This window comes from Laccaria bicolor, genomic scaffold (genome assembly GCF_000143565.1).
Source record: "Laccaria bicolor S238N-H82 LACBIscaffold_1 genomic scaffold, whole genome shotgun sequence".
NCBI classification, from domain to species: Eukaryota; Fungi; Basidiomycota; class Agaricomycetes; order Agaricales; family Hydnangiaceae; genus Laccaria; species Laccaria bicolor.
In genome coordinates this window covers 592,674-615,492 of record NW_001889872.1, presented here as the reverse complement: position 1 = coordinate 615,492, position 22,819 = coordinate 592,674, and the positions used below count along the sequence as shown (strand labels likewise).

The 22,819-nt window shown below is 48.6% G+C and overlaps 12 protein-coding genes across 12 annotated transcripts; 4 read left to right on the top strand and 8 right to left on the bottom strand.

Annotated features, from left to right (window-relative positions):
• Nucleotides 1–141: 141 nt before the first annotated feature.
• LACBIDRAFT_300852 (uncharacterized protein) lies at nt 142–3,057 on the top strand (the record flags this gene model as incomplete). The annotated part of the gene is made up of 3 exons (XM_001873852.1): nt 142–919; nt 993–2,739; nt 2,790–3,057. 3 exons carry the CDS (start codon nt 142–144, stop codon nt 3,055–3,057), a joined length of 2,793 nt encoding a protein of 930 aa, XP_001873887.1.
• Nucleotides 3,058–3,400: 343 nt separating this feature from the next.
• LACBIDRAFT_300851 (uncharacterized protein) lies at nt 3,401–5,253 on the bottom strand (the record flags this gene model as incomplete). The annotated part of the gene is made up of 7 exons (XM_001873246.1): nt 3,401–3,498; nt 3,562–3,645; nt 3,698–3,907; nt 3,959–4,532; nt 4,586–4,651; nt 4,702–4,874; nt 4,929–5,253. 7 exons carry the CDS (start codon nt 5,251–5,253, stop codon nt 3,401–3,403), a joined length of 1,530 nt encoding a protein of 509 aa, XP_001873281.1.
• A 75-nt stretch (nt 5,254–5,328) lies between these two features.
• On the bottom strand, nt 5,329–8,715 carry LACBIDRAFT_291569 (uncharacterized protein; the record flags this gene model as incomplete). The annotated part of the gene is made up of 4 exons (XM_001873245.1): nt 5,329–6,683; nt 6,734–6,957; nt 7,007–7,346; nt 7,368–8,715. The coding sequence occupies 4 exons, from the start codon at nt 8,713–8,715 to the stop codon at nt 5,539–5,541; spliced, it is 3,057 nt and encodes a 1,018-aa protein (XP_001873280.1). The 3' UTR covers nt 5,329–5,538.
• A 271-nt stretch (nt 8,716–8,986) lies between these two features.
• On the bottom strand, nt 8,987–10,126 carry LACBIDRAFT_300849 (uncharacterized protein; the record flags this gene model as incomplete). Its single annotated transcript, XM_001873244.1, has 1 exon — nt 8,987–10,126. Exon 1 carries the CDS (start codon nt 10,082–10,084, stop codon nt 8,987–8,989), a length of 1,098 nt encoding a protein of 365 aa, XP_001873279.1. The 5' UTR covers nt 10,085–10,126.
• A 1,561-nt stretch (nt 10,127–11,687) lies between these two features.
• Nucleotides 11,688–12,126, bottom strand: LACBIDRAFT_170754 (uncharacterized protein). Its single transcript, XM_001873243.1, has 3 exons — nt 12,067–12,126; nt 11,924–12,012; nt 11,688–11,874 (listed from the first exon to the last, which is right to left on the bottom strand). The coding sequence occupies exons 1-3, from the start codon at nt 12,100–12,102 to the stop codon at nt 11,736–11,738; spliced, it is 264 nt and encodes an 87-aa protein (XP_001873278.1). The 5' UTR covers nt 12,103–12,126; the 3' UTR covers nt 11,688–11,735.
• Nucleotides 12,127–12,280: 154 nt separating this feature from the next.
• LACBIDRAFT_300846 (uncharacterized protein) lies at nt 12,281–14,049 on the top strand (the record flags this gene model as incomplete). The annotated part of the gene is made up of 7 exons (XM_001873851.1): nt 12,281–12,668; nt 12,718–12,893; nt 12,955–13,020; nt 13,076–13,433; nt 13,486–13,623; nt 13,674–13,739; nt 13,790–14,049. 7 exons carry the CDS (start codon nt 12,281–12,283, stop codon nt 14,047–14,049), a joined length of 1,452 nt encoding a protein of 483 aa, XP_001873886.1.
• On the bottom strand, nt 14,030–15,384 carry LACBIDRAFT_291566 (uncharacterized protein). The gene is made up of 2 exons (XM_001873242.1): nt 14,986–15,384; nt 14,030–14,932 (listed from the first exon to the last, which is right to left on the bottom strand). Exons 1-2 carry the CDS (start codon nt 15,326–15,328, stop codon nt 14,217–14,219), a joined length of 1,059 nt encoding a protein of 352 aa, XP_001873277.1. The 5' UTR covers nt 15,329–15,384; the 3' UTR covers nt 14,030–14,216.
• A 214-nt stretch (nt 15,385–15,598) lies between these two features.
• LACBIDRAFT_228788 (uncharacterized protein) lies at nt 15,599–16,862 on the bottom strand (the record flags this gene model as incomplete). The annotated part of the gene is made up of 4 exons (XM_001873241.1): nt 15,599–15,797; nt 15,853–16,122; nt 16,174–16,650; nt 16,705–16,862. The coding sequence occupies 4 exons, from the start codon at nt 16,860–16,862 to the stop codon at nt 15,599–15,601; spliced, it is 1,104 nt and encodes a 367-aa protein (XP_001873276.1).
• Nucleotides 16,863–18,254: 1,392 nt separating this feature from the next.
• Nucleotides 18,255–19,482, bottom strand: LACBIDRAFT_291564 (uncharacterized protein). Its single transcript, XM_001873240.1, has 6 exons — nt 19,189–19,482; nt 19,052–19,121; nt 18,918–19,000; nt 18,696–18,865; nt 18,616–18,641; nt 18,255–18,556 (listed from the first exon to the last, which is right to left on the bottom strand). Exons 1-6 carry the CDS (start codon nt 19,429–19,431, stop codon nt 18,366–18,368), a joined length of 783 nt encoding a protein of 260 aa, XP_001873275.1. The 5' UTR covers nt 19,432–19,482; the 3' UTR covers nt 18,255–18,365.
• A 103-nt stretch (nt 19,483–19,585) lies between these two features.
• On the top strand, nt 19,586–20,573 carry LACBIDRAFT_300842 (uncharacterized protein; the record flags this gene model as incomplete). The annotated part of the gene is made up of 6 exons (XM_001873850.1): nt 19,586–19,630; nt 19,680–19,985; nt 20,038–20,074; nt 20,129–20,227; nt 20,284–20,439; nt 20,494–20,573. The coding sequence occupies 6 exons, from the start codon at nt 19,586–19,588 to the stop codon at nt 20,571–20,573; spliced, it is 723 nt and encodes a 240-aa protein (XP_001873885.1).
• Nucleotides 20,574–20,716: 143 nt separating this feature from the next.
• On the bottom strand, nt 20,717–21,232 carry LACBIDRAFT_242895 (uncharacterized protein; the record flags this gene model as incomplete). The annotated part of the gene is made up of 2 exons (XM_001873239.1): nt 20,717–21,091; nt 21,137–21,232. 2 exons carry the CDS (start codon nt 21,230–21,232, stop codon nt 20,717–20,719), a joined length of 471 nt encoding a protein of 156 aa, XP_001873274.1.
• A 178-nt stretch (nt 21,233–21,410) lies between these two features.
• LACBIDRAFT_300840 (uncharacterized protein) lies at nt 21,411–22,798 on the top strand (the record flags this gene model as incomplete). The annotated part of the gene is made up of 4 exons (XM_001873849.1): nt 21,411–21,841; nt 21,894–22,128; nt 22,178–22,349; nt 22,401–22,798. The coding sequence occupies 4 exons, from the start codon at nt 21,411–21,413 to the stop codon at nt 22,796–22,798; spliced, it is 1,236 nt and encodes a 411-aa protein (XP_001873884.1).
• Nucleotides 22,799–22,819: the final 21 nt, after the last annotated feature.

Genomic DNA, 22,819 nt, shown 5'->3' with positions numbered 1-22,819 from the left:
GTTCTCAACGTTGTTCTGATCTGCACAGTTCTATCTCGCCCACAACTCTGGACAAGAGCATTCAACCGCAAACCCCCTGAACTCGCCAGGGGTCTGTCTCCCTCCATCACTCTTGAGCCCCATTCTTGCTTTGAGCCCACCATGGACTTGGAATGGGAGGCAAGACCGTATCCCTACAGCGACTGGCGCGATGTCCCTCAACCCGCTACTTTTGCTCCATCACCACCTCAGTCTGCCTTTGCATCAACGTCGTCTGGTCTTTCTCAACGCCGTCGCTCATCTGCCGCACACGTACGGCCAGCAGGTCCACCACCTAACCTTCCTATCCCGAGTGTCCCAGGCCCATCGCCAAATGGTCTGCAGGCTCAGACGTCCATCTTCAATCCATCGGATGATGCCCCCCACATCAACGGTCGAGGAATATGGTCCACCCTCAACAACAACAGACTTGGAACTTCGCCAAATCACTCCGTCGCATCCGCTTTCCCACAAACCCGACACCCCGCTTCGACATCGCAGCCTGTAGAGATATATTCCACAATGGACGACCTGTCAGATCCACCCCCTCAGTCCTTTCTTCCTTCCACTTCCTCTTCCTCTCGCGAACGCCACGGAGTTGGTCCATCTGAACGGTTCCTTCATCCACCTTCTACGGAACAACGTTCGGAACAGAGACCTTCCTCCAGGCGCGCCCTTACACGAGCTCTAGAGCTAGCGCGTGAAGCTGTTCAACTTGATTCGACGAACGACAATCCAGAAGCCGCTGTAAGCGCTTACGCGCAGAGCGTTGCGCTTCTTAGCGAGGTAATGGAAAGAGTCAGAAGAGGCGAAGATAGCAACGATTCTCGTCGCAGGCAGCGACGAAGAAGTGTTGCTGCTCAGGAGGAAGAAGTCAGGCGATTGCAGAATATTGTGAGTGGCACGTTTTGACCGTTACGGTGTATTCTCAGTTTCTCTGTTCCTGTCTTTTTGCCAGCACGATACATATGCAGATCGTATGAACATTCTGAGCCTCATCTATAGCATTCCCGCCGTGCCGTACTCTACCACGTCAACATATTCAACCCCAACGCTCTCAGCGAACTCAACAACATCCAACTCTCCAACCAACTCAACTTCGCCTTCATCGGACACGTCGCCACAAATACCACAATCAACTTATACCACGAATTATATCCAGGAAGAATCTGCGTCCCAAACAAACGATTATGATACTCACGGCCGAGACGATCCATACTTTCCAATCGTTGACTCTGCTGTATATACTTTGGACGAGTCAGTGTTATCAGGAGCCGCAATTTCTGGTCTTCCTTTTACATCCCCTCACCCGTATGCTGTCCAGTACGACCAACCCCCTGAAGGTTCTGCGCGTACACCCATTATGGTCCGAAGGGCAAGAGCATCATCAATTCTACCTCCAGCCCCTCCGCCGCCAATGGGCTTATTACCACCTGCACCTGCCCCAGTCGCGAATGAATATCATTCGGAACCATCGCGGCGACAAGATGTGCAAACCCGTCAGCAAACAGAATTGTCTTCACCCCGAGCATCCGCCTCCGGTCTCTCTGCGTCCGGCTTAGCGGCCCTGGAGGAAGAAGCTGACGGGTCAGGGAGAGAGAGCGCAGATAGGACTGACGGTCGAATGCCAGACACTCCCCGTAACCCGAAGCGAAACTCTCATCCACTGCCTCCCTTACCTTCTCCACCACCAGCTTCCACAGATTTCCCGGGAACTTCTAAGATAACCTTGCCTATTTCAAAGTCACCATCCTCCTCACGTACATCAAATCATGTAGTCGCCCGACCTCGGGGTTCGTCGCAGTTGACTACGCGCTTTGAGTTGTCTAATCAATCTCACATCATCAATTCAACGACAAATCAAGGGACTATTCATCAACGTAGAACAAAAACCTCTGCTCCTCCTAGTACACGTTCGGCGTCGCCCGCGGAATCCATTGGGTCGGCAGGTTCCATTCCTCAGCAGAAGTCCGTGTCATTCCCAGGAAGTTCAGCTTCAAGCGTGGTTACGGGAAGGAGTCGATCTTCGTCCCAGCCAGGCAGACGCCCTTCCCTCATTGGTGGGCGCATTTCACCTATTGATCAACGTCCCCCTTTGCCAGGAAACACTGGCCCTCTGAATGGCGCAAACGGGCGCAAGGCGTCATTTCCTTCCAAACTTGCCGCTCCTCTTCCTATCCTTCAACTTGATCCTGCATCTGCTAATCCTCTACTCCCGCCATCCACTTTTCCCGGAACTTTGCCAACGACGCCTACATCTCTGCTGCCTCCCGCACCGCCCTCCGACCCTTTGCTAAAGCCATATCATATGATGAATCTCCTGCATAACACCATGTCATCCACTACGGGAGGTTATGTCACACGCCGGTTGCACGTTCCATGCGAAGTCTGGTCCCAGGGTGGGGCGAAGTTGGCCAACGTGGCTGAGAAAGTGCGCGTGGTCGCGATCTTGTGTTCGGCGTTGGAGGACCTTCAAAACAGCAGCTCAGATTATTTTGGAGCGGGGAATGTTAGCAGCGGTCTCGCCATGGGGATAGGGAGTATTGGGCGGAAAGAAGCGGATTCCTGGCACGCCAGGTTGGAAGATTTCTCGAATATCTGTGACGGTGTCGTAGCGAATTTTGGAAAGAAGTTGGGTGTTGGTGAGGGATTTGTGCTGAAGAAGACAACATGGGGAGACAAGCTGACTCGTCGGTTCGACAAGTTTACCAACGGAAAGAAGTGAGTTTTGCAGTTAACAATGGTGATCATCTCTAACTCGATGTATTTAGTCTCGATTCGCCGGCAGCCTACGTCCAAGGGTTAAAAAGGCTCTTCTCTTATGCTGAATTGCTAGACGAGCACACGAGGGCCGTTTTTTCACAGCCTGTAGCCCCTGCATATGCCGCATTCCCGGTGGGCGTTCGCACCGCAGCAGAACAAAAGTTGAAACGCTCGTCCGAGTTCTTCGCCACCGTCGTTCTCACTTTTGTCATCCGGGATCTATCGCAGCTACTCGACAAGTATGCCAAGAAATGTGAAAAGTGGCTGGCTGAATAAGAAACTACACCACCACGGACTGCTGTGTCCAGGTGATATGTCCCTTTTTTGTTGCCGGTTCTTTTGAAGTTATTAGAATTTCCTTCTTGCAAATCCATCTTACGCATCTGCCCTTTATTTCGCCTCTTCTTTATTTGTTCAGTAGTGCTTACTATTTTCCTATTTCGATCTTACATTTTCGGGCTCAATATGTGTGTTTAGTTACTGTATAATACTGCATTCCCTAAACTACTTCAGTGGTTGCAAGGATGTAAGAAATATATCATTTACTTGAAAATGGTGTAGCTCAACAATTAATGGCGTATCAGTAAGAATAAGAATAGGCCATGGAAAACCAATCATTTTACGTTTCCCATTCACTGTATTTATCCGGAAACGAGTCACTCTTGTGTTCATACCACCGTTGGTGTGAAAGATGAGAAACAATCTTGAGTCGCTGGACTGTCAAGCAAACGATAGGGGTTATGACACTAGACAAAATGGATTTAATAAGAGATCACATACCGTAATCTCGCCTGTCGTACTCATTGCCGTGTTCATCATCTGAGTCCAGAAGTGGGTCTCTGGTTGTAACGACATGCCACGCATCTAATTTTGGAAATAAAGTCATGGCGGCGTAATTTTTTTGTCTTGTACTCACGTTGAAGAGTTGTCCTGTCTGGAATAATTCGTAAGCGATGGGACGGGTAAGGTTCCCCTCGTGGTATGATTTTGCCGTGCATCACATCGTGACTATGCGACGAATATTGATGATGGAAGGGTAAGCTAGGTTCCGGGCTCCGTCGACATGATGACGAGCGCTGCGCCGAAGAGTAAGAGTTTGCTCGAAGATCATTGAGCAGAGGTTCGGCTGTTCAACGAGCTATATTAATGAGAGAAGAGAGTTGTTACTGACTCTTACAGGTAGGTGTGACGGCATCGCAATCGCCGTCACCAGGTTTGGACTTTTCAAGGTAGGAAACCGCTTCCTCGCCTTTCGCCTTCTGCTTGATTCTTTCTCGTCGTCGTTTGTCCGCTGCCGCTTTCCTTTCTTTGGCTGCAGCAATGCGCGTGCCCCAGTCAAATGCGCGAGCTTTTCCCTTGCGTTTAAGTTTGTCTTCCGCCGGGCTAGGTACCATTTCGTCATCTTCGCCTATCGTCTCCTTAATCGTTTCTTTTGCAGCTTGGGCTTTCACAATGTGATCCCTTTGTGCAATCAGTTTCTCCGCCAGTGTTTTCTCCTCTTCTGAATCGACATTCTCCAACGCGATCTCCTCCGGGGTAAGCAGACAGAAGGATGGTTCGTTGACCAGTCTTTGGTCAGCGAAGGGGTTGGGAACGCTTTCTTCGTCATAGTCGTCATCGGTCGAGAGGTTCTCCAAATAATTATAACAAACCCAAAGGAAAGCCCGTGCTCGTGAAAGGGACGAGACGTCGGTACGAACGAATAGATCAATAAAGTCAAGTTGTTCTGAAAAATGCGTTTTGCCAATGTGCTGATAGAGCCAAGCATTAATTGGAGAGAGTAAAGATATTGAATATCACTTGCATATGTATAATCGGCTAGTACCGATATGACGTGTGGGGCACTTGTTGGAGGGCTAAGTTTCGATCTCTGTCGAGACATTTCAAAGCTGTGTTACCGAACACAAAAATACGGCTCACGAGTCGAGCAAGAATGGCTTCAGGCGACCTGGGTAAATCTATAGGCAACATCCCAAAAACACTCGCTTGCAAAAGGTGTTTGATGCGGGGGCCGTCGTGCAGACTGCCACTGGTTCGCTGTAGAGCGGGAACTGGATGGTAGGTTCTGATATTCGTTTTCATCTCCGGAAAAACTATGCGTGGAGTGTGAGCAGCATTCAGTTATCGGCATGGAAATGGCGTCTCACAGCTCATGGTTGTGTTGATGCGCCCAATATTCACCAAGAGAGAGAGCATGGCGAAATCTGTTCCAAAAAGAGGAGATTCAGCGAGCCTTTCTTTGAGAGCGTTGGTCGCCTTGGTGGAGTGGATGATGGCTTTGACATATAGGTCACGAAAGCAGATCTTGCTGGAGGCGTTTTCGGAATAAGGGTCTGTAAAGACACAAGTAGTGTCGTTGAATACGTTTTTGAGGAAATCGTATTGAAGATCAACGCGAGTCAACGGTTGTCCGTCGACGCGTCGTATGGCGATATCTAACCGTCGGGGTGGGCTTGAGTGGCGCAAGACCATGATCAACAACCAAGGAACGAATTCATAGCACTTGTCACTAAACTTCTATGACATATTTCCTCACGTGACGGCGATACAAGTAAAAATCGTCGTAATTTTAATTTGCCGATATAATAGACTACATAATCGAACAAGTAGAATAGGGAATAAAGTCAAATGATTGAGAAAAGGATATCATGCAAGGATGGGAATGGTATATAACTTCTGTGAGCTTCCAATATGCAAAGTGAATGAATGAATGACCATAAAAAATAAAATCAAAATAAACCAATCATGGCCATGGCTTCAGCGGAGATCGGAGAATGGCTGAGATTGCTCGCCAGTTCTCCAAGCCGCCAGAACCCATTCCAATACGTCAACCACGACGCTACTTCTGTACATGAGGCCATGATCGGCGCCCTTGACAACCTTAACGGAACATCGATTGGCACCCATTGTCCGCTCCATCCATCTAACAGCGTTCTCCGCAATCTTCTCGTCCTTGTCTCCGTACCAGACTCTAACTCTATGCGGGTAGGAGGCGTATGAGAAACCCCAAGAATGGTTCTCGTGATTCAGAATTTGCAAAAGATCATTGTGAGTTCCCTTGGCAGATTCAGCATGAGAAGCGGCAAGGAGAGCATTTCCCAGCGCCGCTTGGTAATTATTCGGTCCATTGGAGGGTGCGAAGGAGGTTGTAACAGTGCTGGGCGAGGGAGAGCCGGGCATCGAAACTAGCGGTTTCCCAGACGTAAAGGAAATTGAACGTTGACCTGCAGACCTAATAGTTGGTTCGTGACTGCTCACTGAGCGTGTCGTAGATGGCCTTTCTCGCATATTTTCCGTAGCATGGGCGGCAAATGAATTTGCCCAATTAAGTTCTTCTAGTCCTAGTCCGACTTCTATGCGTAACGGAGGGGGCAACTGGGGACTTGAAGACTCTGATTTCCGGAGGGGAACGTGGGTCTTGCCCTTGAGAGATCCCATTGATCGCAAACCTTTGAGCTTTTTGCCAGACGAGTGCTTTTCCTCGGGATGGGAGGGGGGCAAAGTGGGTGATCCCTTGAGTCTCTCCAGAAACCCTTTGGAGGTTTTTCGTTTGTTCACAAAGATGACATTCTCGGTTCCGTTTCCTTGACCAGCCCCGAGTGTGCTGCGACTCTCGAAACGTCCCTCGAAATCGCCAAGGTCATCGTACTCGCTAAAAGTGCCTGATCCGATACTGGGGCGCGGTCGGCCTTCACCATTCGACGGATAGACAACATTAAGATTGCCGTTCGAAGAGGAGGATGCAGCTCGTTTTGGCTCCTGTGGGCGAGGGGCGTTGTAACCTATACCTTCATACGCTATTGTGGGCGGCTTCCCAATCATCCAAGCCTGTAGTTTCCACTCAGCAGCCTGGGCTGTCTTAAGGATACCATTTGGTATGTATTTCAGCCATTTGTAGCCACCTAGAGTAAGATGATGAGGATATGCTCGAAGATTGATTTGAATTACATACTGCTTTCGCTGCCGCCAACCCAGGGGGCGAGGAGACAGACATCACCTCGAATGCGCGAAGGCAGCTTGTTCGCGAATGAGAGCGCGTAAGGTGCACCAGCTGAATGCGCCATAACGCTGCATTGCTTGATATGAAGAAGATCCAGGACTTCTTCAACTGCTGACGCCCATTGCATAATACCTTTCGCAGACTTTGAGCGAGGTTCGGTGCGTCCCAGTCCCCAACTATCAAAGGTTTCAGCGATTAAGCGTAAAACGAAAAAGGATGACGAACCGGTCAATGGTGATCAACCTCAAGCCTAGACATTCCGCCATTTCATCGTATAAGCCCATGATATGACGTACGCATCCCAGCCCTAAAAAAACCACAACAGGAAAACCTCCTGGATTGCCTAAATCTGAGAGGCTGACGGTTAAAGGGTTGTCTGGCGAAGCGTGAGGCGATCGTGTGAGGTGCAATAGTGTAGTTAACCTCGCAGAGCGGAGATACTGGGCAACGGCTTGCGAGGGAGATGGCTTCAGCAGCGACAAAAAGGTGACATCGAGAGGCGAGCTAGGCTGTTGATAGATTGAAGCAGCAGAGGATGAATAGATGGACGAAGCTGCACCAGGGTCTGAGCGGGGGGAGTACACACTGGCGTTGTCAGAAATGACAGAGTGGCGCTTGAGGAAGGCTGAGGGAGGGGCTGAGGGAGGTGGTTTGATAGTGTTTTGATGGCGCAAAGTACGCTGCACCTCATCAGCAACGCTGTCGATCGACGAACGGGATAGTAATTCAGTTTCTTCTTCAACAGTGAGGGGCTCAGGTTCTGATTCGACTTCTTCATGGACTGTTCCATGTCCGTGACTAGGAGTGTAAAGAGAAGAAGATCGTATTGTGGACGGTCGAGATCTCGTTTGGCCTTCAGGGGGTGCATGCGCGCGGATAATCTCAGATATTGAAGGGACTACACTCTTTCTGTTCTCAATTTGAGAATGAGTCGTACCTGGCCGGGAAGGATCCCTAGCAGGTGTGTTCCTGACAGAAGATGATGACAGAATGTTTTCATCGGCGGATGTGTATGATCGAAGAGGAGTGATTGTGGAATTGGACGCCGTTCTTGACGACGAGGGACGCGCACGGCGGCGACGTGATCGCGCGTTGAAAGCCGCTGGATTGGGCGAGTCATTTTCATCGTCACCAGAATCACTGGAAGACTCTCTCCGTGTCACCTTGGGACGTCTGGCCTTGCCACCACCAAGAACAACACCAGGAGGTGGAGTAGGCAATGGTGGTTGATACAAAGGGTGATGACCAGGAATTCCAAACCTTGCTCGATTGGAGATGCTCGGCGATGCTCCGAGAACGCTTCCCCCGTTCATTCCGTCAACCAGTGCATCCATCATCTCCACCCCGGAGACGGGAGCCGAAACAAACACAGGAAAATGGTCGAATGATTCCCTTGAGGATGGATAATCATCCGGAGTGCGGGGGGGAGTTTCGGTATGTTGAGTGGAAGATGATCCGGAGAAACGAAGTTGTGGGACTGCTGACATTGGATCCCATTTTGACTTGCTTGAAGGCCCTGTCCTTGAGCGAGTACGGAGATAAGGTGTGGTATTTAAAGGAGTGGGCGTTGAAAGGTCTTCTGTAGAGTCAAAACTAGGAAAGGCATATGCTGCTTCCTTGGGTCCCTTTGATCTCTCTTGGAGATGTATAGACGCCGATGATTCCGCACACGTGCCGACGCTGGAAGGAGAGGACCGACGTGTTTTAGACTTGTGTGAACGAGAGGTGGGACTGGATTTTGTCCGTGGATATGCGTCGAAATAGCTAAAGGGCTTGCTATGGAGTGGACCCGAAGAAGTAGACGTGTTCGAATCAAGGGCCAAAGAAGAGGATTTATCTTTCTCGCGACGGAGAGATAGAAAAGAGGAGCTCTTGCGAGGTACACGGTGTGATGGGTTTTCGCCCTGCTGGTGGCGAGATGATACAGCTTGCATGTCGTGCAAGCCAAGTGAGTGGTCGTGGGCAACGCTAAAGGTGACAGGGGAGCTTTAACCTGGTAGCAAGGTGGCTGTAAGCTCGTAAGAGGCTCGTTGCGAGCTTTGAAAGACTGTCGCGAACGTCGTTGGCCAAGTCAAGCCCAAGTCAGGGTGAAAAAACAGGTCATTGCTGTCGTCCAAATCGGGCCACGTACAAACTGATTTATTAAAATACTACTACATATGACTAGTATCCACTAACTATCGTACACTCTCTCTCTGCTGTCCATCAGCAAACCAAAAGTCGTATATTACGAGAAGCACAGGCGTCGTGTACGCCCCTAACTTCTGCCAACGGCCACGACACAAACGGTGGAGAATTGGTTCCCCCTGGAAGTCCCAAACGCTTCAATGACCCAAACGAACCAGAACCAATCAGCTCGCTCCATTCCTTTGCTGTGGCTCGTACCATGCGCCCGCATACAGTGAATTCCACCAAATTCTGACAACGCGCTTCAATTCCAGTGAGGGTGCCAACGTCAACCTGGAGTCCCCTCAGGTGAAGGCCGTGGAGGAAAGGATAGTCGGGTGAATCCGCGTCGATGATGAAGCGCGTTGAAGGAACCTCTCCTCGTACCTCATACTCCAGGCACCCGACTGTACATGAATCGAGTACAAGCCGGATTTGTTCATCAAATTCCTCGGCTCTTTTTGTCAACACATGCAGAATATCGATGGATCCGCCGTTCGTCATTTGACAAATAAAACCCCCAGTAATATCGACATCTTCAAGCACGAGTTGGGAAGCGGGTAATGGGTATGAAATGGAAGGGGGAATGATGTCCAAGTCGAGATGGGTGAGCTGTAATCGCTTGAGATTGGAAAACCTAAATGTCATACTCTCATCCCATTCCAAGGTTGGACGGGAGCAGAGAGAGTCAGCGAGGAGGCTGCCATCAATATGTAGATCATTGACAGCTTCTGGATTCGACAGCAAGCTTAGGAACCTCTCTGCCTTTAGAGATAGTTGTCCTCCAAATATAAGCCTACGCAAGTCAAGGGTAAGGAGGTGACGAAGCCCAGTCATGTCCTTTGTGGATAGTTTCTGGCTGCAATCGTCCAATGTGACCATTGGTCGAAGGTTCAGCCCATAAATGAGCGGAATGAGGGATGGATTCGTTGATAGGGTTCTTGCAAGTAATGCACATGCAGGAAATGTGTGGATGGTTGGGAATGCATAGAGTCTCTTTCGAACGTAGAACAGCCATGACGGGGACACCGTCGCAAGACGAACGAAGTCACGAGGCCACCAATGGTCATTACTGTCGAGTATCAGGGGAATAAGATCGTCAATGAAGGGGCGAGCGGTATACGGTTTGACGGACATCGTGGTGGTAGACAGCAACATTCACCATGTTCACAAAACACGCTTTTGACGTTCTTCGTGGCGTTAGTGTGATTTTAAGTCACAGCACCTGGGACCCTTAAATAATATCATATTCCTGACCACCTCCATGATGGACATTCATGAGCTTCCAATTTCAAAGCGCCCAGTCCAGACATGGCGTACGATGCTCAAAGCAATCTTGTTTTGTCTCCTGTTCAACTTGGGTTGCCTCATGATTAACGCTTCACAATTCGTATTCTTGCTCCCCCTGAGAATTCTTCCTTTTCGATGGTCCAGGAGTTTGTACTATACCGGAATTCGATATACCAAGGGATCTTTTGGATGCTTGCAGAGTAGGTCTCCATTGCCTCTAGAATTATCCTCTATCCACCTCAATGCCGCAGTTCTCATGTGCCAATGGTTTGCACCCACAAAGCTGCTGATCACCTTTGAGACAAAGGGAGAGGGACGATTCACCCCGGAAGAGATTCAAAGTTATTCCATTAAGAACAAACATGGTGACATCGTCGCTTTGAACTTTCCCTCAAAGTTCGTCTTGATAGCAAATCATCAAGTATGTCATTGAGGCTTCCCGAATAATGAAAATCATTGTTATGTGGAACAGATCTATGCCGACTGGTGGTATGCATGGTGTCTGACCTACTTTTTGAGCCCTCGAAAAATTCATCAACATGTCTATATTACGCTCAAAAAGAGTCTTCAGTGGGTGCCAGTGGTTGGTTGGGTGCGTTGAAGCTGTTCCCGTCTCTACGGTCTAACGTTATTGCAGGGGATGCAATTTTTCAACTTTATTTTCCTTGCGCGCTCATGGGCATCGGATCGTTTACAACTGGCCTCCGACCTGGCATCTCTGGGCAAAGCGGCAGAGAAGGAGGACCGGCCGCTATGTTTCATGCTCTACCCTGAAGGAACATTGGTTAGCAATGATACCCGACCCAGAAGTAAGAAGTTCGCCGAGAAAATGGGGATTGTGAGTCTCCTCATATCGCAAATAAACAAAGGTCTAACCACCCACAAAAGGTAGACTTGAAGAACATCCTGCTTCCGAGGTCGACGGGGTTGCATTACAGCCTTCGGTCGCTGGCTCCACGGATCCCCGACCTGCGGCTATTGGATCTCACAGTCGTCTACCCTGGTATGCCTCGTATCATAGGATGTGCGACCTCCCAGACTCATTGATTGACAGGCATCCCACCAATGGAATATGGCCAAAATTACTACACGTTAAGGTCCATCTTCTTTGATGGTGTTCCTCCCCCTAGAGTTCATATGCACCTCCGGACGTTTGACGTCACGCGAGATATTCCAGTTGGGAATCTGGAAACGAGCAAGACAAATGGTTCAGTTGAGGTGGACATTCCCGCAGAGGAAAAGGAAAAGTTTGATCTATGGCTCAGGAAACTATGGCGGGAGAAGGACGAATCAATGGACAGGTTTTATGAGACAGGATTCTTTGATACCAATTCTGCTTCCAAAGGCCTCAAGGTTGAAATTCCCTTGAAGTTGGGGCGGAAACGGGAAATTTTGGACGCATTTTGCTTCTTTCTGCCAGCAGGGGTCGCGTACTTGTGGGGCCGAGTTCGAGGGTAAGGAAATGATTGCTTTACACGGACAGCTAGTTAGATAGATTCTAACCGGAAAGCTGAGCGCGTTTGTTTTCTAATTCTTTGACCATGTGCAAACTTGAGTCGAGAAACCTCTCCACGCAGTTCACTAAACAGCTTTCTTCGGCTCTTGAGAGACTGGTTGAGGGTTTTGAGGACATGCACCTGGACTGAGGTTATGGAAAGATAAAGTCAAATGGCTGAAGGAGCTCACTTGTCCCAACACAGGTCTGTGAAGCGTTGTATTGAGGCGTGTAATTTTGCCTGGGCTTGCTCTCTTTCGATAAAGGACGTGAGCTCTTTCTGAAAAGACTATTAGATTACGAGGGGGGGGGGGTTAAAAAAAGTATAGCCAACCTGTGTAACTTGGTCAAAGTGTAAATTGTCGGACATAGTGACGGTAAGTTGAAGGAGGTACTTTGTCCACGTGATGTCCTTTGGAGACTTCCCTGTTCTATTCCATTCTTCAGCCCAAGTATATCCTTCATGGGCGCCTTTTCCGCATTTGCTTGCTTGCCTCGTGTCTTCAACTTCCTTCCCTCATGACCTCTGCATCCGCCGCGTCCCAATCATGGCCCCCAGAACCGATTCCACCGTTAGCCCCATATCTCGATCATCTACTACTTCCACTCACCCAACTCATCTCAACAGTGTTGGCTACCTTAGTCGCAAGGCCTTACCCATCAAGCGCAACGATGCAGAACCGTTGACGCGGGATGATGTTCAGTTTGACCTTCTGAGTTACATTTTTTCGGACACGAAAGCTGTTTTCACCACTCCATACCCCTCAAAATCACCCAAGATACCCTTCGGCGAACTATATGTGTCCGCCCTGTACAACTCAACCAAATGTTCGAAAGTTCTGAAGGACAAGATGCTTGAGACCCCTGATTTTGGCGTCGAGCTTGCCAAGATTTCACTTTTGACCAACGTTGGTCGCATCAATACCACGATGGCTTGTACGAAATGCCTTTCCAGTCATGGATGAAATAACTGACATGGGTGTAGTCTTTCCGGAGATGAAGACCGCGTTGAGAACTTATCATCCAGTCCCCTCATTACAAAAAACCGATGGAAATGCCCAAGATGCGCCGCGCATAAAAAATTGCCTAAAGGCCGCTCTTCTCCCATCCGAACTTAAGGCTGTGCCTCCCTCCACGCCAGAGGAGATACTTGCAAAACGCGTGAGTTATCGTCGTTATTTTTAGGCCCCCAACCTCGTGTCTAATGCACATTTCACCCCAGAGGGCAGGACAATGCCCACCCACCAGTGTTGTGAACCTAATATTTGTCCTGGCAAATCATGCTGCGGTAAATCTTAAAAATCCCCCTCCTCAATGATACTTGTTTAAGCCGAAGCTTCTAGCCGTTAGCAAGCACCCACTTCGATGGCAATCTGAACTTTCTGGACCTCTTTATTCCGGGGAAAAAGTTTTCATCTGCTGATCGAGGTCGGGCGTTCTTGTGGCTTCTCTATCATTACCTGGAAAGCTCGGATGGACCAAATCCATTCAATGACACATATGCTCAAAATCACCAAGGGAAAGCGCCTGTCTTGCGCCGGCTCAGTGAATCAGAACTAAGAAGAGAAAACGTCGATACACCCCAGGAAATTGATTGGGGAAGAATGATGTCAAACCAACGAAACACATTTTTGCAGAGACTTGTCTCATCGATTGAGTATGAGAAAAAAGCCAAGGCCGCTGCTCCACATTTTATCTCAGGTCTGCTTTCTTCTTTACAATTTTTTAGTTTCCCTAAATGGATTCATTTCAGTTACTCCCGAATCAAATCAACGGCGTCCTCGTCCCCAACGACAAGGATACGACGTTGCAAAAGACGACGGAGCTTTTCTTTACTATGTCCCAAGTCAAGAGTCACCCGCCACGGTAGTGCCGCGACCACAACCAAAAGGTTGGCCAACGAGTTTCTCTCCTTCGCATGCCAAAACGAGCCTATTCTAGTTCTACACAACCCACCACCACCACCTGTAGGGCCGCTTCGTATCGAAGAGCGCACGATGCTTCAACGTAAGCCCATGCCGCATATGTCCGACCTTTCTTATCATTGTTGAGATTAGACGCATGGCATATTGCGTCGACAACTGACCCACTTCTGGATTCTGACGAGGAAGACCTGGATGAGCATACACGACAAGACTATTGTAAGGCCCCCAATTTCTCATGCAAAGCACCACGTCAAGCACTTCCTCTTCTCTCTAGCACGACGCCTCAACGTCCTCGATCGATTGGTCAGGCAACCAACCCCTACATAACTTTTGCAACAGTACGAACCCATGGCGATTCGCGAATTGATCAATCCAAGACACACATCTTTTGAAGCAACATCCAAATGGACTGTGAGTTTTAATACATGGGTGGTATGTTGAATACAATAAAGTATAGGCTCAGCCTACGTAGACGAAAGAGTAAAGACTGTGGTGCAACCCTGAGGGATGTGCATACTTGTAAACTTCTGACCAGCCGGGTTGAAAAAAAAAACGTGTATCAGAAACCACCAGGCAGAGAAAGAACGGGATGTTCAAATCCAAACCGTTCATGAAGCGGCATGAGATCAGCAGGAGCGCTGTGTCGTTTCCATTTCGACCTCCTGCCGTCAATATCCTCCGAATCACTGCCAGCAAGCTCATGTGCCATGGACACAGTTCGTCGCTTGATGGTAGAAAGCATATTATATGCTTTAGCTTCCCGAGATTCAAGCGCATGCGTGCTGGTCGTTGAAACGGTTGTTGTGACGCGGAGGTCCGAGACAGTTCGTTCTCGAGCTGGCATCCGCAGCCTTCCCACATCAATCAACCGTCGGGCTGCGGGCTTCCTCGCAGCCAGTGAGGGAATGATATCAGATTGAAGTTGAGGTCTAGGACTGGGACTTGGTGCGCGATGGGTTTGGTGGGAGCTCAACCGAGCAGAAATTTGATCAAGGGAGGGAAGAGCCTTGGGTTTGACATTGTAGGCAGTCGGACGGAGCTCTCGCTTGTCGACAGTCAGCCTGAAGTCTACTTGCTCAACCCACACCTCACGAGCTGTGGGACGATCGCCATCATTACTCAACGATTGGAAGAGTTCAAGTGGTGAAATGAGACCAGGGGAAGGCAAGGAATAGTGGAAGATCGAGGGAGAGTCGGGGGGCGTCTTTGGGGTCATAGCGGCTGTTGGAGATGGGGGTGCATGAACTTTGGACAAAAAGAGAGCACGGCGCTCAACTACAGTGATGAGATGGTCAATTTCAATAAACACTTGATGATCGCCAACACACCTTGCTTGTTCTTATGGGCTTTGAGAGCGATCTCCTTACGAAGGTCAACATCTTTCCTGCCTCCAAGCGCGGCATTTCGTTCCTTGGACGCCTTAAGAAGCGCTTCGAAACGCTCACGTCCAAGGCCTTTGCCTGTGTGTGTGACCTCGGAGGGACGGAGGGGCGAAAGTTGTTGGTTAAATCTCGTATGAGTGGGAGGGGGAGTTAGATGGCGTGGCCTGAAACCGTCAGCATCGAGTGAGGACGTTAGGAACGATGTGGCGGAGAACGGAGAATAGGGTTCGACAAGAAGCTCCTGAGGGGGAGGGGGAGAAATTGATATTTGAGGAATTGGAGAGGCCATGTGTAATAACGGCGAGAATATTATGTAGGACAACGCAATAGGCGACCTGCACCTAGAGAAAGTTACGGACACGAACGCAGCAAGAGAAGAAAATGAAAAAGGAAAAGCGGCTGTGTGGGCGGCGTTGGAACAACACCCCTTGTCTGTGCACATACAACTCTAACTCCCACACCTGATACTCGTTTCTTCCTTCGTGGTTACCATGCGTTCACTTGGAGATCGTAGCCAATTCCATCCAGCAGTAAATACATTTCAGTACAACTCCTATCCCTACAAACCCTCTGCCTTCACCGCTTCCACTTTCTTTTCGAGGAAAAGTCGCTTCGCATCTGCCCAAACACGCGACGTCTCCCTTTCCGGAAACTCCAACAGTGATGGCAACAAGTCTGAACTGAACTGTTCAGACGCTTCTCTGGGCAGCAACGTAGGCAGATGATCAATGGATATCACGGACAACGCCGGCAATCCACTGCTAAATCCGAAATTAGTTCATTCCTCTCCACTTGGGACAACATGAGACTCACCCGACATCGACAGGTACCGTAGGTTTATCGAAAGTGGTATTGATGTTGTAAATCGGTATAGGATTGAAAGGGTTAGTGGTATCGCAACTAACGTCCACAACGACCGATAGCCGTCTGTCTTTCCCTGCAGCAATGACTTGCTCTCGGGTCACGAACGAAGGTATTTGTGACGTCAAGTAGATGCAGTTGACAAAAATGTCGACGTCTAGAATTTTAGAGAATGGACCTCCTTTGGCGGTCTCTTCAAGATCCCACTTGAGAATGTCGTCCCTGTTGACTCATCATTACTTACTCCGTCCAACAGAAATGAATCATGCGTACTCGTCAAGACCAATTTTTCTAAAGAGGTCAACCGCGCCGCGCCCACATCTTCCGAGCGCCCCGATGACAAGCGCTCGGACACCTTTGCCACTGCCGCCGAGCAATTCCTTCACATTATTTACCATGGCCTCCTCATTCGCATAGGGAGTAAGAAGTCCAAGTTCATTGCCACCTCTCTGAGCTGCCAATGCGAGAGCGCCAGCCGCGGCACCAGCGAATCCAGCATGGAACCCAAAGGCAGCAACGCGACGACCGTTTGCGTCTTGCAAAAATTCGAGGTCGTAAAGAGTGCCACCACCGCGATGGAAACGAGAGAGAACCTTCGACCAACCAGCTTGCTGCTTATAGCAATGGGCGAATTGTATGTGAGTATGGGGAAGAGGATCTGTCGACTCAGGCAGCTCTTTTAAACCTATTATCGGGGTCGACGTCCGTGCTGTGGGCCATGAGTTGTTGTCCACAAGCGTGCAACCCACACTAATCACCTTTTATTGGGATGAGTGTCCTTGGTGATAATTTAGTCTGACTCACGCTTCGTATTCGGAATCATCGAATATACGCTGTTCATCGCGCTCGACAAAGATATCGAATCCAGCAGCAATGAGCTTGCTGGATGTGGTGGGGGTGAGGGCTGCACGCCGCTCAAACTCCTTCTTTTCGCAACGGAGCCATAAAATGGGCTTTGACATGTTGTTGGGTTCCAAGGAAAGTGATAGTTGGGACGAAAGATCAAAATTTAAATGACTCGATCTACATCATCGAGATAATCTTATCTGATATCTATACAGCATAGTTCAGTCGTTACACTCAGTAAAAACGAAAGTCAGGTAAAGTCGTTGAAGTCTCGCAAGGTGGTCATGTGAAGTCACATTGGTCAATACAAAGTCATGTGGCGCTCAGGGATGTGTCTGCAAAGATTTCACAACCTAACTGAAGTCGAGCAATAGTCAATTACCAGTCATTTTGTAGTCTAGTCCTGGTCATCTGAGTCAGTTATTGCCTTTGTCCTCTTTTCCACACATGCTCGATGTCAAAGAACAACAAGGCGAGTGAATCACAATTTGTTGAAGTCCGTTGAAACTCCGACATCAGGGAATCATGTTGCCAGCATGAAAATTTCTCGTTCTTCCTTACTTCCCACCACATCGACGGAAGGTCCAATTCATGAATCGACAAACGGCCTACTACCCGCGACAATCAGCCTCCTCCCTCCATCGACGGGCGGTCTCCTCTCCTGAAGAATGGTCTTTCCTTTACTTCGACTGGTTCCTCTTCCGCTCCTGCCGCTACGCAGTTCTCTGCTGCTTCAAGACTCTTGAGCTACACGGCCTCCTCTCTCGACGAACGGCTCTCAATGAACGGCTCTCGACGAACTGCCTCCTCGCTTGACGAACGGCCTCATCTTTTGACGAACAGTCTCCTCCTTTGATGAAGTGTCTACTCCCTCAACGAATGGTATGCTCTTGACGAACTCTCTCCTCCCTCGCCGAATGGTATCCCCTCGACGAACTCTCTCCTTGTTCGATTGACTGTCTCCTTCCATGTTGAATTGTGTCCTCCCTTGATGAATGGGCTCTTGGCCTCCCCCCTACCTTGACGAACGGTCTCCACAGTCTCCCCCTGACTTTGTCAAACAGTATCTTCCCTCCCTCGACAAATGGCTTCCCCGCTCGACGAACGGCCTCCACCCATACGAAGATGCTGCTCGAGATTTACGGTTAGGAGATGAGAGTTTGGACTTCAAGTGGTTGATTCATGCTAGAAGGGGTGTATATACAGAATAGCCAGTATTCTTGGGGAATACATGATTTTACATTTCCATAACTCTGACTTGGTGCTGAGAATGCTGTTGACTGAGGTCGCGATGAAAAATACATGACTGACCAGTGACTTGAGCATGACTGGAATGAGACTATTACACGACCATAGCATAACTATTTTCTGACTTTTATTTGACTACAAGAGGACTATGAAGTGATAACTACATGACTACCAAATGACTGTAACCTAGATATAGTTGGCATCAGGAGACGAGACCACACGACTTAACATGACTTGGCGAAGTCATCTTGAGGTCAAAATTTTGTAAAAAAGACTGCTTTTAGTCATGTCGCGCATTTTCGTGCACTAGCGTGACTACCATATGACCAACACCTGACGAATCATTTTTACTGAGCGTTACAAGTCCCGCTTCACCACTCCTCTCTTCTTTTCTGGAATTGTTCCGCGAGCTCGTCCTTTCCTTTCTCAAATTTTTCAAAAATTCCAGGAATATTACCTGTGTATATGTTTATATCGCCGTTTTCGAGCCCTTCCATCGTTTTTGTGGTATATTCTTCCAACGGCATCCAGAACCTGGACAACTTTTCCGTAGTTCCGTAGGCTTGAAATAAAAGCAATCATAAAAATGGCGTTCAACTGCGCATTTGGGGCTTTACTCACCATCATGGAGCTCAGATTCGACAAGACTAGCAACATTTATAATTTAGCATGTCCCTCTTTGGAAAATAGAAAGTACTAACGGTGGTATAATTTCCATGACGTGAACATTTGTATTCTTCAGTTGAGCTCGAAGTGAGACTGAAAAACTGTGCAGCGCCGCTTTGGAAGCCGAGTAGTTGAGAACCCAGGGGGCTGGAACAATTGCGAGGCCAGAGGTGACGGGTATTATGGAACACTTTCTACCTTGCGCCTGCAAAAATCAATTGGATAGGCCTTAGGTATGAAGTCAACGTTCAAGTTACCCCAAGATTAAGGAAATGAGGCAGGAACAAGGATATCAACGCCACAACGGACGTATAATTGATGTTAATTTCGCTGACAACCTCTAGTTTGCGGTTAGCAAAAGATGTGCCATAGCATTCAAACAGTCATTTACTGGACAAATCGACTTCACCCTTAAAATCGAATTCATGCTGAACTCCGGCACAGAGAATAATAGAATCGAGCTGTCACATGAAATGAGGTATGTTCGTTGGATGTGGATGGTGGAGGCGACGATGACTTCAGACTGACATTGGGATACTTGAGAACGATCTCTTCAACAAACTTCTTCAAAGCATCGTGACTAGCTTCGACATCGAGCTGAACGGTCTCTAAGCCCTCTTTAGCGAGTTCATCGAGTCGTTCCTGCCGCCGTCCAGCTGCGATGACGCAGGGTTTGCCCGGCAACCTGGCGATGCTTTGAGCCAAGGCACGTCCGATCCCAGAGGTGGCACCCGTTACAAGCACGCATTTGCTATCCTTGATGCTCGTCATATGAAGCGGAACCGTTTATGCAGCTTGCTTTGCTATCGATTTGAAGAGGGGAAGGATAGAGATGATTACCAGGCTACTTATAGCTTCTGTTACGTCATCAATTATGATTTTGATTCTAATCATCCAACAATGAAATGCCACTCCTCAAATCCTTATGACTGATTCAACCCCAACGGCAGGCTCTGACTCTGATTTCAAGGTAACTCATCTGTTCGATCAATCATGTATAATTCTGACGTGGCCAAAAGCAATTGCTGCAGGATGCGCAAGAAAGAAAGGCCGCGGGCAATGACTATTTTCGTGTCAATAAGTGGAACGAAGCCCTCGTAGCGTACCGCACTGGGCTCAACGGATTACCAAAGTTAAAATCAAAAACTGAAGATCCTGCGCCGGAATCATCCCAAAACCCAGAAGGCCAATCGCCTGAGTCGATCAGTCGTCCGACTGAAGTTGAAACCTCGAGATCCGATTCTGAGGACTCTGAGATAAATCAAGAATTGACTAAAGCACGAGCTGTGTTAAATGCCAATATCGCGGCGTGCTACCTCAAACTAGTGTGTCACCTGATAGTCGACGATATGTTAGTCACTGACCAGTCAATTTGAGGGAGAGCATAAACAGGCTATCGAGGCTTGTACTCAAGGTGCGCCATGCAGTGCCTATCGTCGCACATCACTAGAAAAGCATCTCAATTTAGCCCTTCTCGATGACCCAGACTATGTGAAGGCTTTACAACGGCGTGCGGCCTGCAACGAAATACTGAACACTTGGTCTTCGTTAACAGCTGCACAAGAAGGTGAGAACTGCGAACGAGTCATCACCGTGCCATCTCACTCTGTGTACCTTTTGAAGATTACACTTCTCTGCTGAGACTAAGCTCAATTCAGTCTCAAACTCGAGAAATTGAAGGAAAGCTTCGTAGTATCAAGCCACGCCTCGAGGCTGCTCAGAAAGCGGAAACGGCCGAAATGCTGGGGAAGCTGAAAGGCCTTGGTAATAGTATATTGGGTACGCCTCTAGATTGCAACATATTAACAAGGAAACTGACACTTTCTTCCCGAGGAAACTTTGGATTATCAACGGATAACTTCAAATTTGAGCCGAATGGGCAAGGGGGTTACTCGATGAACTTCAATCAGTAGTGTTGGGAATCCAGAGAGGTCAGGTATAATGCTGAAGAAGGCGTTTCTATTTCCTCATGCGTAGGGTGTATCAGTCGATGAATACAGTGGGATTCCGGAAAATAGTAAATTCCCCTGGGGGCCAGATCTTGAATAGAGGTGAATTACGGATATGATAGAAGGAACAATTTTCTTACCCTAGCCAATAATTTTGCTTGTATCAGAGCCATAGATACGGGGCCATAGTCGCGCGAGTCCCTTGAGAATGCAGCGTTATCTCCGCTGATCCATATATGCCCCTTCGGTATAACGACATGCTCGGTGGAAGGCGCTTTTTCGCCTGTTGGGTCAACACAAATGATGTCTCCGGGAAGTCCAAGGACCCTTTTGCAGATGATTCGACTAGGGTCGATTGGCGATCTCAAGGTGATGAGATCACCGCGAGCAACACTGCCTGGGTTGAGGCGATAGGTGAGGCGGTCTTCAACGACAATTTCGCCGCTGTCAGCCAGAGTCGGCAACATGGATGGTCCTGCCATCTAAGTAATGAGCATGTTGAAGAAGTATTATGTGGATATGAATACAAGCGAAGGTCGTCCAACATATTCGGCGAAGAGATGAAGGGCGCAAGCCAGATTTACAACCTGTAATGAGCGACGTGAGCAATAATCGGACTGCATCAACTTTTTTGTCACCTTAAAGACCTTGAGAACGAAAAACTTGAGCTGATACGATGGTGGTTTGGTCCGGAAATCGGAAAGGCGAGATACCCATTTTATCATTCCAAGACGAGGACAGTAAGAGAAAGTGGTTTTGACCAGCCAGAGGTATTACGTAACTATGTGACCCTCAGCAGAAATGTCCTCTTTCAAGCGAAAGGTAACTAACAAGGCTGCCTTGCCGGTCCCTGGAACTCGCACATCTCCAGCATCGAGCTCAGTTACCACCATCTCGACCGGAATTCCTTCTCTAGATGACGTTTTGGGTGGAGGTCTCCCTCTCTCTTGCTGTCTGCTTGTAACGGCGCCAGATCTACATTCCTCATATGGGGAATTGATTCAAAAGTATTTTCTTGCAGAAGGGCTTGCTTGCCGACATCGTCTATGTGTTGTAGATGGCCAGCCAAAGGATTTTGTGAGAGATATAATGTGGATTCCAGGCCAAATGAAACAACAGGTAGAAAAGACAGAAAGTGACGAGGAAGAGGACTCGTCAGATCGCAAAGTAAAAATCGCGTGGAGATACGAGCAAATGAAACCCTTTCAGACGACTGTTTCTTCAACCCCTTCGTATGTTGCATTTCTGTAATATATGTTAAAGTATTGATACAATCCGCCTCAGAACAACTGATAGCTACGGTCATCCGTTTGAGCTTTCGATCCGTGCCCCGGCCTCATTGATTGACGATGCGTTCTGTTCTGGGCAATTATCGTCGCTGACGATTGAACCATCAAAGTTGGACGTCACCAACTTGATTCGCCAACTCGAAGATAAGCTACAATCCGATGCTTCGACGCCTCTTCGGATCTGTATTCCCTCGTTGGGGTCCCCTTTTTGGGGAGATGTTACAAAACGAGTGAAGCACTGCCCCTCTGCTTGCCACGAAGCTAGCTTACAGCGTTTAGGAATTGCTGTTTTTCCTACACTCGCTCAAGTCCCTCCTGCGTAAATACCCGCACGGGTGTGCATCCGTTGGACTTTCTCCACACCTGTCCGCGGATAATTGGGGAGGGGCTGGCTGGCTACAGAAATTAGGCTGGATTTCTGACGCAGCTTTGAGCTTGTCAGCGTTTTCTGGTTAGTCTCTAATTTTGTTGGCCATTTACCTGGACCTTACAACCAGGAAAGGAGACGTATCAATGTCAGCGACGTTTCCGAAACACCATGGATTGGTGCAAATTCAGTCTCTTCCTTGCCCAGCAACACTGGTGGCTGCGAGTGACCGATTTTCGGTATTGCGTGGACTGGTCTCATCTTCTTCTGGGGGAAGTGGTGAAAATAATCTGGCGTTCAAATGCACGCGGAAGAGATTGATGATCGAGACGTTGCATCTTGATCTGGAAGGAGGGGTTGCAGAGCGGCGAACAACTGCACTAGTGTCAGAGGTATTTAATGCAAAGAGCAGTGCAGCGATGGCGACGGGGGCGTCTGTGAGAATTGAACTGGAACAACCGGAGCAACAAGAGATTGCCAAAGTCAAAAAGGCGAAGAAGAAGAGCGTTGCATTTGATGTGTATGATTTTTAGGCCGATTGTATGTCGATGTTT

Bases quoted from the DNA above. Each gene is read 5' to 3' on its own strand.
- LACBIDRAFT_291564 (XM_001873240.1), bottom strand. From the start codon at position 19,431: ATGACGAGCATCAAGGATAGCAAATGCGTGCTTGTAACGGGTGCCACC. The intron at 19,122-19,188 runs GTCAGTCTGAAG...TTCATGTGACAG, and splicing joins TCGTTCTCAAGTATCCCAAT to CTCGATTCTATTATTCTCTG. The intron at 18,866-18,917 runs GTAACTTGAACG...TGATTTTTGCAG, and splicing joins CTCATTTCCTTAATCTTGGG to GCGCAAGGTAGAAAGTGTTC.
- LACBIDRAFT_170754 (XM_001873243.1), bottom strand. From the start codon at position 12,102: ATGTCCGACAATTTACACTTTGACCAAGTTACACAG. The intron at 12,013-12,066 runs GTTGGCTATACT...TAGTCTTTTCAG, and splicing joins ACTTTGACCAAGTTACACAG to AAAGAGCTCACGTCCTTTAT. The intron at 11,875-11,923 runs GTGAGCTCCTTC...ACCTCAGTCCAG, and splicing joins ACAGACCTGTGTTGGGACAA to GTGCATGTCCTCAAAACCCT.
- LACBIDRAFT_291566 (XM_001873242.1), bottom strand. From the start codon at position 15,328: ATGGCCTCTCCAATTCCTCAAATATCAATTTCTCCCCCTCCCCCTCAG. The intron at 14,933-14,985 runs GTGTGTTGGCGA...TCATCACTGTAG, and splicing joins AGCCCATAAGAACAAGCAAG to TTGAGCGCCGTGCTCTCTTT.